Source organism: Giraffa tippelskirchi, chromosome 7 (genome assembly GCF_054371585.1).
Source record: "Giraffa tippelskirchi isolate mGirTip1 chromosome 7, T2T-mGirTip1v1.2.pri, whole genome shotgun sequence".
Lineage (NCBI taxonomy): Eukaryota > Metazoa > Chordata > Mammalia > Artiodactyla > Giraffidae > Giraffa > Giraffa tippelskirchi.
In genome coordinates, this window is record NC_137281.1 from 92,383,068 (window position 1) to 92,395,833 (window position 12,766).

The 12,766-nt window shown below is 46.6% G+C and overlaps 1 protein-coding gene across 1 annotated transcript in view; it reads right to left on the reverse strand.

Moving 5' to 3' along the window:
- The window catches only part of RYR3 (ryanodine receptor 3), a 555,495-nt gene extending 543,119 nt beyond the window's left edge, over positions 1 to 12,376 (reverse strand). The window contains exon 1 of the mRNA XM_081507033.1: positions 12,000 to 12,376. Within this exon, the coding sequence (XP_081363159.1) occupies positions 12,000 to 12,050 (51 nt within the window). The 5' untranslated portion in view covers positions 12,051 to 12,376. The remainder of the gene's footprint in view (positions 1 to 11,999) is intronic.
- Between the last annotated feature and the right edge of the window lie 390 nt (positions 12,377 to 12,766).

The following is a 12,766-nucleotide window of genomic DNA, read 5'->3' on the forward strand; positions in this document are numbered from 1 at the left end:
ACATAGGCACAGCATGAGATACTGTGCTCATTACAGCTGTTCAAACATTACCACCCTCAATGATCTCAACAGTTACAGGAAAAGTTATCAATATGCCCATTTGAGAGATGAGGAAACCATCAGGATCTTATACTGTGCAAATGATCAATCCAAAATTCACACTCAGGTTTGTTTTACCTGGAGCTCTTAAACTCTCTTATCAAAGACTATATATGATGATGGTGTTGATGTTGATGTCAATGAAGATAATGGTGATCTGAAAATGGTAGTAGTGCTAGAGAAACCATCAACAGAAGAACTGTTAATAACAGGAGAGCTAAGACATGCAATTTTTAAAAAATGGTCTTGGTAGGCAAAATTTATACTAATTATAGTCATTTATGTGAATCGTGTATGATTATGTCTAATTATGTCACCACAATAATATTTATGTACAAAAATAAATATGTCAGAATAACTTTGACCTAAAATGTATTTGATTATAATAGTCATCTCTCTATATATGTAATCAGACTTCACTGTTGCCCAGGTTCTAACGTGCACGTGTGACATCTTGATAGCATTTTATATTCTGTAAAAGATGCTGTCTGAGGATGTTCTCAAGCACCAGACATTATCAAGTATTGGGAGGAAACAGGCAACTAATACTAAAAAAAAAAAATAGGGTATGGCTCTGCAGAATCTCAGGGTGTGGTCATTTCATCCTGACCTCTGCCGTGAACTAATTATGACAGTCATAATTCTATAGATTAGGAACCTGAGGCTAGATTCAATGAAATAGCTCATCCATAGAATTTAGTTTTCTATTCACAACTAAAAAAGTGAAGTTAATTGCTAGTGAAACACCCAGATTCAGTAACCTCACCCCCCAAAAAATCTCTTTTCTTCAAAGAAATCAAAAGCCCACCCATTCTCTATTAGTTGGAGGAAATCTCACTTTAACTTTTTAAAACATAATTTCTCATCTACTGAGCCTAATTATTTTGGTTGTTGGAACTAGCTTTATGAATAAAAATAAAGAGCCCACCGGTGGTTAAAACCTAATCAAAAACAAGGAACCATCAGCTAGCCCATGTGCCTAGACTCCCATTATACCCACCACACCTCAAGGACCAGAGAGATTTAACTAGGTAAACATCTACCCTCATCCAGGGAAGGGAAAATATCTAATAAAGATTAAATAACCAACATTATCCAACTTAATTCCACAGAAAGCAGAGAAGAAGTAATGGCAATAATGTTTGGTAGGGAAGGAGGGAGGTATAAATCAGAAGCTTGGGCCACTGCCTGCATCAGGACCCCTCAGGATAGAGAGCTCTAAAGCAAGTAGCAAGGTTTATGTTAGGTTCAGACTTTGCAGCCGCAGACATGAGAGGGGATCAGGTAAGGTGCATAGCTGATCTTTACAGTAGGATGACTGCATTGCTGAAAATACAGAAAATTCCCTGAAAAGCAAATTCCTATATTTAAGACAGAGGTTGAGAAAAGTCTCCCCAAACCAAGGACAATGAGTTGCTTGTGTTTAGGATTTTGCAAACCACTTTGTCCATCCACTCTTACAGATAATCAAAAATTGCCGGAGGATGAATCAGTTAGCATTTGTATCAAGAGGTTGTGGGAAGCAGACAGTCTGAGAACTGACCTTTCAGTCTGTGCACTTGGGGCCATGTACATCCCAGGCTCATTTCCATTCACAAGGCCTGGTCATATTATACTTAAACAGAATGTCAGCAATCCAGATCACGGAATAATCCCAAGGTATGGTCCCTTTGTACTTTCCAACTCTAAAATGGATGTGCAATGACATTTGGAGTAGCTAGTGTGACTAAAGTCAATGTTTTACACTGATTGTTGAAACAATATTAATAGCTAATATTTATTGAGGACTTAGTATATGTCGGCACTCTTCCAAGTACCTTACATGGATTAACTCATTTAATCCTCACATCAACCCTTGGAGACACACACTATTACTACTCTCAATTAACCCATGGGGAAACAGGTACAGATGTTAAGAAACATCCTTAAGGTTGTAGATTTTAATAAGAAAATGTTTGTACCACTGAAGTAGGGGAAAGTTTAATTGTTATAAATGCATCTGAAGTGACTGATATCTTTGTTACCTCAAAGCCAGACTGAGCCCCTTCTTGACCTTCAGCTGTTGGAGGTGTGGTACATTAAGATGTCTTACTCATCTATGCAACTCCCAGTCACTTGTCAGGGCCAGGCTGGTCAATAAATGTTGAATGAATACCCTGCTTACCTTATATTTCACAATATCTATATCTATATGACAACTTTAAAGGGTATTTAAAGGCTAGAACAATCTGCATTCATTTTGAGGATCAAGTCTATCATTTATTAAGCCTACTAATCTGTCTGCCTGCCAGTCTCTCCTATATACTGTGACAGATGATACATTGTCTTTTATGTTGACATTTTCATCCAAGGACTTTGATGTGCATTGTGAACCTGATCCTACTCATAAAAATATTCATGCATTCCAGGGAGCACATTCACTCAGAATCTAAAGGTGCATCCATGACTGCAAACTGGCAGACAGCTCAGGATCCCACTGCAGATGTGTTTTGCTTGGCTGGCAGTGTTTAAGAATTTTATTTGAAAGTGTAGATCAGGCCTGCCTCTCTTTGCAAATAAAGCTAGATTCACACATTTTGTTACCTGAAAGTGAAAGTGTTAGTAGCTCAGTCATGCCTGACTCTTTGCAATCCCATGTACTGCAGCCCGCCAGGCTCCTCTGGCCATTGAATTCTCCAAGCAAGAATACTGGAGTGGGTTGCCATTTTCGTTACCTGCCTGGACCCAAAAGTGTTTAAAAGTGAGTCCTCCAATCTATTGGTACCCAGGGATTTGGAGTAGACTGAATAGAAGACCTCTATGCTCCTAAAGTTTATAATCTATGGTCAACACTTCAGGTGGATAGAAAACTTTTCAGGCAATGGGGCCACTAAACATCTTTTATTTCATTTTTTATACTCCTTCCATATACACAAATCTAACTGTCCTAGAGGAGACTCAGGATCGCCTCACTTCTATATTCAAGGCATCCCTGAGATACACTCATTATGGCCACATCTTCAGAAATGGATAAACTACAACCCAGGGAAGGACAGACAATCCTACAGGTATCTGGTGATGGAATGCCCCAGAATAAAGCAAATGCTTTCACTCTGAGTGTACCCACTTGGCTGGAATGTTCTCTGTTACATTTTTCATCTTAAAACCCCTCTTGTGAAGAAATGAGATTTATTCAAGACATCACCATGGTTTATTCTTGGACTCCTCTTTGCCAGGCAGCCTGGAGAGAAGAGAGGCTGACTTGGAGGTGGACCACTGCAGTAGTTCAGAATAACAGCCACATTTCCTGGATGATAGAGATGACGGGGCTTAGGAGGGGCTCACAGTCCTCCAGGACTGCCTGCCCTCTTTCGGTATGACCTCTTGGATTCAGCTTTTGGTTCAATGTGAAGCTGTGGCCAACCGGATCTCTCTTACTGCCCCAGTGTTATTTACAATCTGGATCTGGTCCATGGTGTAGAGTACAGCAGTGTCAATCAATACTTCTTACACTGTAGACATTTACGTGCCATTGATGGAGAACTTTCCATTTCTCCCTGTAGTCCCACTGACTAGCTCTCTCTGCTCAGGCCCATTAGAGAACTCAACTGTGAAATTATCAGGGAGTAAATGCCAGGCCTTATCACTGGTGTGTACCTTCCAGTAAGAGCCTTTCCTATTTGCTCCATTGGAGGATAGGTGGCTCTCCTTGGCATTCTCCTTTTTTGCTGCAGGACTGTTCTAATTGTCCCTGGATTGGTCTCAGGGATTCTGGAGCATTTGCTTGGGATAACGCTGAGCAACACATCACCAAACACAATAAATGACAATGGAGTTTTGTGGCTTGAATTCTTTCCTTCTTCAAGAAAGCACTGCCTTAGTGCTCAATTTGCAGTAGAGTCACCTCATTGTATAACAATCAGAGAATGTCTTTTTCTAACTGTTGTCTCTCATTCTGAATTATCTAAAACAAAGTATTAAGTAGCACCAATCCTGGCTGTAAACAGTGATCCTACCAACACTTGAAATGAGGTTGGTTACTTTCTTCTATGTAGTTCAAGGATTCCTCACCTCTGATCAAAGGTCACAAGCAAATAAAGATGGGAGTCTCTGTGCCACCACCCCCACAGGCCAGACATCTATGCCCTGATGCTTCTTCTGCCTATTCAGGGCTCCCCAAGAACCAGCGAAGTGCTCACCTAGGCTTGCCCCACTTAGGAGCGTTCCCAGGTGCTCCCAGGTGACACCAATCCAATTCCTGGTGCTTCAGAAACTGGCTCTGCTCAGCTGTTAATGATGCTAATCACTGATGGTACCCACTGAGCTAACAATTTTGCATTTCTATCTTTTGATAGAGGGAATTTCTTGAGTCAATGCCTTATCCCAAAGGCAGACCAAGGAGAACTACAGCCTTCTGGGTAACACTGACACCAACTCCGATTTGCTTCCTACACGTCCCTGAAAGCTATGCTGCCTTGCTCATCACATGGGTTTGTTCCTATGGCATAAAATCACACATAAACTCAGTAGAAAACTGTTGATGGTGTTTAAGGTTCTGCACAGGGGCAGCAGCTCTGTCTCCAGAGTTCTCTCCTGCCTCCTCTGCTCTCTGAAAAGTAAGCAGCAGCAAGCAGCTGTCACCCCAGAGGGGATGGCTCCTGTTGAGTGAAATTTCTGAATCTCCTTGTGATCTGAGTTTAGGATATAATGTTTGTTGTCCTTCTTGGGCACTGGACCCAGTAAAGTAAGATCTCTTCAAATAGTCAAGCCTGAACAGGGGCTGGGGGCTTTCCTGGTGGCTCAGTGGTACAGAAACTGCCTGCCAATGCAGGAGACACAGGTTGGATCCCTGCTCCAGGAAGAAACCATGTGCCATGGAGCAACTAGGCCTGTGTGCCACAATTATTGAGTCCGCACTTGAGAGCCCATGAGCCACAACTACTGAAGCCCACACACCCTAGAGCCTGTGCTCTGTAACAAGAGAAGCAACCGCAATGAGAAGCCCGCACACTGCAACTAGAGATTAGCCCCCGCAGCAACTAAGACCCAGCATAACCAAAAACAAATAAAATTATGAATGGGGCTGCGAGACCTGTAACCAGTGAGAGGAGTTCACTGCCTAAGGAGATAGAAGGTGAAAAAGAAGAAAGAGCCAACAAAGAGAAAATCAGGGCCTCATGCCTCAGCGTCTCCTACTTGTATGGCTGTGTCCAGCCCAAAAGGGCAGTAGCCCTAAGCATTCCTGTGGAGTCAGCAATGTGCTCTGAGCTAGCCAAGGGAAGCAGTGCATGTGAGGCGAGGAAGCACTACATCATCAGTCTCGGAGCTGATCTGAACTTTGTTTTCTAATAATCAGGAATCAGAAATGACAGAGGAGGAAAAAAACCAGCTTGGCACTTCCCAAGGCCTATCCCCGTGGCAGGATCAGGACCAAGGCGCCAGCACATTTCATTCCCTCTCTCTGAGTTGAAGAGGTGCTATCCCGGCAAAACTCACTGAAGCAAAGGAAGATGCAGTGACTGGAAATGTCTTTGTCCCTAAAATACCCCACTGGCTTTCAAACAGGGAGAGGACTGAGAGGATGCCAACCCAAGGACCCGAAGTGGCTCCCTGGGGAGATTTGGTGCCCTGCAGCCTCAGCATTGGCTGGGATCCTGCCAAAAAAGCATCTGCTTCCTCCAGGTGCGGCCAAAAAGGAACTTTTCAAAGGTCCTGACTCTCCAAACAGACGTGACTGAAGCAGCAAAATCTCCAGGAGGAAAAGCAGGGTTGGCTTTAGAGAAAAGCTGGTCCCAATGCTCTGGGGGAAGGGGCTAATAAAAGCAATGAGAGGGACAGCTTTGAAAGGAAGATGTTTAGTGAGAAAGGAATTCAATAAGGAAAGGTGGTCCAATGGGAAATCACAACTTTGGTAATTTTCTGGGAAGACAAAAAATAACTCTGAATGCTCTGTTTGGTGGTTGGAATCCTTGGGGGGGGGGGCTACGTTTTGAAGGTTCTAGCACCACTAACTTGCCTTCTCAATCAAGTCTTTCGGTCAAATAGCTTGAGAGAAGCTGGTGTTGGTTTTAGTCAAGTCATTTCCCAGATATGCTGTAGGTGGACCAACACTGGAGCCCATCTAACAACTCTGTGATGAAGGGGAAGCCCTGTGGCAGAGAGCATGTTAGATGAAAGGAAATGTGCTTTTCAACAAGACCCAGTCACAAGTAAGGTTGATTTCCTCCTGCAAGAGAAACACAGCGATAACACCCGACGAAATACACCCTCTTCGCTCCTTTGAGGTACTATCGAAGGACTATTGCCACTCGTGACTCTTCCGTGAAGCTATTAAAGCAGGTTCTACCTCCAGGCAGGGAGGAAAACCTTCATTTTCTTAAGGGACTCATTCAAGGTCACACTGAGCTAGGGCCAGAAACAAGAATTCCTGCCTCCAAGTTCAATACTTTTTATTACATCATTCTATCTCTACTGGATAAATCTCGAAAGAAGGGTAGCTTAAAGGCAGAGCTAATAAAGAAGGGTTTATATGGATGTGGGATTGTAGGAAATGAGCCAGAATGCTGGTTTCTGAAGACATTCCTGGGCCTACACAAGAGATGAGGGAGAATCAGGCAGAAGGATGCAGGTCAATTAGAAAATGAGAGAGCCAGTTGTTTCTAAACCTAACATTCTTTAATCTGTAAGGTAGAGTCAAATGATGAAATGAATAATCCTTCCCAGGAAGCAGTGAAAACAGGTGATCACAAAAAAAGCAACAGAGGCAAATAAACACAGATACTCATAATAAAATCTATTTAAATACAAATCCTTAAAAAATAATTACTAGGGTATTTCACTCTCCAAATAAATTCCTCTCACCCTTTCTTTTTCAACATTTTCCCCCTCAGATCAACCCTAAGGAACTCAGAAATATATTTGTATTTCCTCTAATTCAGTATTGGAAAGGAAATAAAGAATTGTTTTAAAAAATGTATTTCACTGATGTGTCCTCATCCTGCTTGACAATCATATTCACATAAAAAAAAATTATGCCAACATCAGACACACTTTAGTCAACTGCACACCTGCTCTTGGTCTCACTCTTCCTACCCTGGGCTAAAATGCATTCCAATACTTCCAAGTTCACAGTTATCATCACCTCATTCTCTGGAACTCGGCAGCCCACAATCCCTCAGGACAACCCTGGTCAGGATAATCAGTGCCTCCAGGTAGAAGCTACCACCACCCCACCACCCCAGTGCTGATGTGACCTGTCTAACACAAGTCAATTTCTGTGAGAAGGACCTGGCTTTCTTTTACATTCACCTGGGCCATTTCCCTGGAAGGGAGGGGATATCGGATGTCCAGCTATTCTGCTACAGCTCCTTAGTAAGATCAGCTTCCCAAATTCAAAGGAAAAGAGACCAAGAAGGTGGGAAGTGATGTTGGGAGATCCAGAGTAGGGGGACATTCTGCATTTTGCCATTTTAACCGTCAAACCTGATTCTACAGGACAGCCCAGCCCTGCTTTCCAACCACATATGTCTGGTGCTGGGTCTGCCTTCTGGCACTGCCTCCATCACCACACACTGTCGCTCTGAGCTGCTGTGCTTGAAGAAGTCACTGGTGTCCACCTCCTCCCCCTGCCTCCATGAGAAAAGTGATCAAAGGCATGACATTGGCATCATGCCGCTGTTATGTAAACAGACTCAGCTGAGGGCAAAACAAGCAGGAATCTATATGCTGCTGCTGCTGCTAAGTAGCTTCAGTCGTGTCAGACTCTGTGTGACCCCATAGACGGCAGCCCACCAGGCTCCCCCGTCCCTGGGATTTTCCAGGCAAGAACACTGGAGTGGGTTGCCATTTCCTTCTCCAATGCATGAAAGTGAAAAGTAAAAGTGAAGTCGCTCAGTCGTGTCTGACTCATAGCGACCCCATGGACTGCAGCCTACCAGGCTCCTCCAGGCAAGAGTACCGGAGTGGGGTGCCATTGCCTTCTCCGAGGAATCTATATACCACAGAGGCAAAGTTCACTGTCATCCCAACCTGAGACTACTCCGTTTTCCACAACGACATGAGCTCACATTGTTGCCGCAGCTCAAATTCAGGGATTTGTCCCAGCCTCCGTCGAGGCTGGAACCCAAGACCACAGGAGCAGTCTCAATTCTCAGCCCAAGTGCCTTCTCCTGTCACTTGAGAGCTGCAAATTGAGATGAAGGACAACTTTCTACGAGGAGGGCTAAATGAGGCATCAACTTGACCAATTTTTAATGGAAACTAATAGAAACGAGTGTCTCTCTCATGCCGAGTTCTGTTTCAGTTAACTTTATGGTGGAGAGGGGGCTGGCAAAGAGAAGGCTACGGCATTTTAAAAACAACTAGCTGAGGCCTAGAGGTTTTTCTTTCTTTCTTTTTCCAAGGATGCTGCGGTCCAAGGGGAAAAAAATGGGAGGGGGGAGGCGGAGAAACCGTCTTCTCCCTGGCACTCTCAAAGCCTGATGCGGTGCCAGCCACTCCACCAACTGTCTGGAGAGAAGGTAACTGTCACTCTTCTCACCGTAACTTCTTGCTTTCAGATCAGTGGCTGGCAGGTTTATCTGCTTCTGAGCAGTTTCGGAGCCACGTCAGTGACACTGGCTACGTCAGCAAGAGCAATCGGAAGGGAGCATGATGCCACTGCCAGCAGTGGTGGGAGGGAAAATTGTAGTCTTCAAGAAAATTCTTAGGTCTGTCCGTGTGACTGACTTGCTCACATTGACTTAGATGACTGCCACTGATTTCAGAAAGCCAGGAGAAAACAGGGAGGTTTACACAGCCATTTCCGAGTTGGGGGTGCAGGAGGTTTTAGTTAGTAAAGGCTTATGCTTTCGAACCCTTTGTGTAGGACCTGCCCCCAACTTAGGAGAGGGTGGGCTTCAATCAGAGGATGCAACCAAGGTGAACACCACTACCCAGCAAGTGCCTGAAGCCCCAGTCCACACGCCTCCAGTGATTACTGCAGTAATTCTGGCCCATTTCAGGTCACCCATAGTTCTAGCTGCTTTCATTTTTGTCATTCTCATGATAAACAGGACACAGTGACCACCAACAAGGGTCCTTGACACAGTGCTGATCTATGATCTATTTTTTTTTTAAGTAGGTTTAAAAGCCTCTGTTCTTGGAGTGGCAACCCTTGAAGTTCATGGTTGCAAAGACAGAATTCTATTTCATCACCTTCTGGTTCAAGACTTTCTGGTTCAGGACAATGTTAAGGTGAAAAGACATAACATGACTAACACATGGTCCAAATGCTATCAAAGATATTGTTTTGGGAAAAGAAAGAAACTCTAAGGCAAAGATAGATGGGGAACTTTGAAATATGTTCTTTAACCCAGTCTTGGTCAAAGGTGAAAAATTTCCACAGACAGCACAGCTCCATAATTCCTGATAGCCCTAAAAGCAGCAAGTTAAAGTCAAAATCTTGTATCAAAAATTCATGCTGATTAGGTTTGAAGAAATAATTTTGCCTAATTCATGGATACGGAAACAGTGTCAGGGTTCAGAAAATGGCAGTTCTCATCTCAGTATATTCTTAAGATTATACATAACCTCTGGAGTAATGCTCAATGCCAGGCTCTAGTGGGAATTTAACATTATGGAATGACAGTTATTAGTTACTTGCTGGGCAACCATGGCCAAGGCACTGGATTTCCTGTGCCTCCGTTTCATCACCTATTCTGCCCCTAATAAGCTAAAGATGAGGAAGTTAAGCTGTTTCTCAGCGCTACTGAGGAACACATCTAAAGGTGATTATTCAAAGGAAAAGGATCAATACCACATTTGAAGTCACTAGCCTCATGATCACTTGCAGGTCTGGATCAAAGCCATAACTGATATGCAGTACTTCTTCCAAGGTTCTTACCTTGGGACCTTGAACCCCATGGGGGGCCATGAATGGGCTTTAAAATGAGCCCACCTGCTCTGATCTAGGGGCAGGATGCCCACTCACACAAACAGTTTAAGAAGCACTGTTCTACAGTAAGCCTTGGTTACAGGTGTACCAAAAAAAAAAAACAGCGAAACTGCCTGATGGAGAGGAAAAGTCAAGGAAGATGGCCACAGAAGCCAAAAGAAAACCATCAGATCTCAAGAAAACCATCAGGACTTCACCTTGAACTTCTGGGTCATCTATCCATTCGGACTGAGCCTATCTGTCAGAATGGAATTTCTCCAATCAGCAATACCTACAGGATCATTAATAATAAGCAGAAGAAATGACTGACTGAGGAAGGCAAAAGGCAGGAAGCACCTGAGCTGCCAACCATCCAAAACCAAGAACACCTGTTGGAAGGAAAGCCTAAGGATTTCACAGGGCTTTGTTGGCGTGGAGGAACAGTCAGATTCACAGCAAAAGGGCTGTAAGGAGTGGTAAATATGAGGCTGTCTTGTTCGAATTGTGAGAGCTGAGACTGAGGTCTGGGTCTGTGGATCACAGTCAGGATGAAGAGATGGATAATTGTATAGTATCAGAAGGCAGTATCAAAGGGTAAGAAGGAAAAAAAGTGAAGTCACTCAGTAGTGTCCCACTCTTTGCAACGCCATGGACTGTAGCCTACCAGGCTCCTCTGTCCATGGGATTTTCCAGGCAAGAGTACTGGAGTGGGTTGCCATTTCCTTCTCCAGGTCCAAAGGGTAGTAGGTCCTAAACAAGACCCAAGTCCCAGCTCCAAAGAGAAACCATGTTTGGAAGTAAAACTAAAGGGAATTGTAGGGAACACTCCAAGGAGAGGGGAATGGTGCAAAAGATGGACAAGAGCTCAGTTGGGATCTTCAGAAACCAGGTGTGAAGGTGGCACTTAAAAAAAGAGGGAGAGAATTGGAAAGGATTCCAATTCCTGAGATCCGGGCAACAAAATGCTCTAACACTTACAGAGCAATTTACAGCTTACAAAACATTAGGACATTCACTATCTCATTTAATCCTTATCACCCTGAAACACTGGTGTAATTTTCTTTATTTTACCTATGAGGCAACTGAGGCTAGGGAGGGTGGATTATACGACTTGCTCAAGGTCACTTGGCTAAAGTCAGAGCTGGGACGCATCCCAATGCTCCCATCCCTCCTGATTGGTGTCCACATGGAAAACCTTTATGTTAACTCCTACGGGGCAAGGTTGATGTGATTACAACGAACTCCACCCCCACCACTATCCCCGCCACTTGCCCTAAAATCTGGGGCGGAGCAGCGCCCCCCGGTGCCAGGGAGGGGACCCGAGTGACGCGGAGCCACAGCCCGGGGTTTCCCTGTCCTGCGGGGCTCTGAAGAACGGGCAGCAGAAACCACGGTTCTTACACTCGGGGCAGTCAAGTAACGCTCCAGCAGAAGCTGCCGGTTTGGGGCTTAAAGTGCGAGGGGCAGCGCTGGGCGAATTCCCTTCCAAGCGATCCTAGGTCCGGGACCCAGCGCTGGCGCCGGCTTCTCCGTATCCCAAGCTCGCCCCTGCCCCGCTGGTTCCTTCTGGCGGTTCCCCAGTGCGTGGAGGAGGCGACAGGAGGCTGGGGTGGAATATTGGGGTGAAAGAGCGGATCGGCTCTGGGGCAACAGTTTCCACTTCTGATCCTCCGGGTCAGAACCATGAGCAAACCCTGCCTGGAAGTTTGGGCATCAAATCAAGTAGCAAGTTGCCGGGAGAGCGGTAGAGGTGGTGGAGGTGGAGGTCTGGAGTGGGGGTGGCGATAGGGGAAGAAGGGACAGGCAGGAAGAGATGCCCCTTCCCACGCAGCTCCCTTGAGGCCCCGCGGGTGGGTGGCCGGTCCGTCTCTGCAGCCCGCGGGTGCGGAAAACGCGCCGGGCATCGGGCACCGCGCATCGGGTACCTGGGCGCAGCGCAGCCCCTCCTCGCCCGGTTCCGCGCTCCTCCCCACCTGCCCGCCGCCTCGCCCCCGCCGCGGAGACTCACAGTCCGCAGGAACTGGATCTCGTCCTCGCCTCCTTCTCCCCCTTCGGCCATGGCTCCCGAGGCGTCGGCGGTGCCCCAGCCTCCGGCGCCTCTGCTTCCCCCGGCAGCCGCTCGGCGTGCGCCCGCAGCTGCTGCGCTCTTTCTCCTCCTCCTTCTCCTTCTCCTCCTCCTCCGGCTCCTGGCTCTGCTTCAGCAGCACCGAGCTAATCCCCGACCATATAGGGAGCTGGGCAACACTCCACTGCACTGCAGAGCGCCAACGCCAACCAGGCAGCCCGCCTACCCTCTCGCCTCTCGCCCCAGCCAAGTGCGCGGCGGCCACCGGGCCCGCGGAGAGCGCAGCGCCTGGCGCACAGAGCGGGCGGGGGCGGCGCTGCGACCCGGGCGGGGGCAGTGGGGCCTCCCCCGCAACGCGCCGCGCCGCGCCGCGCCGCCAGCTCAGCGGAGACGTGCGCCCCGCGGCGACGAGAGAGTGCCCCTACCCTGCTCCGATTCGCAAACAAAGGCTAGTGGCTTAGCTCCAGCGTGCCCAGACTAGGCACCTACCCTCTCTCTTTGCCCATTCTGCCCTCGTGCATGCGTGCGTGCCTGTGTGTGTGTGTGTGTATTGGGCTCCAGTGCTCCAGTGCTTTGCTCCAACCTGCGTGCCCCGTTCGGACCCCCAGCCGCGGAAGACTGAGAGGGGTGTGCCTGTGATCTTCTGAACAGCAGAGAGAAAACGGTGCAATGAGGGTGTCTATCCATTCATAACAAAGTTTACCTTTGCC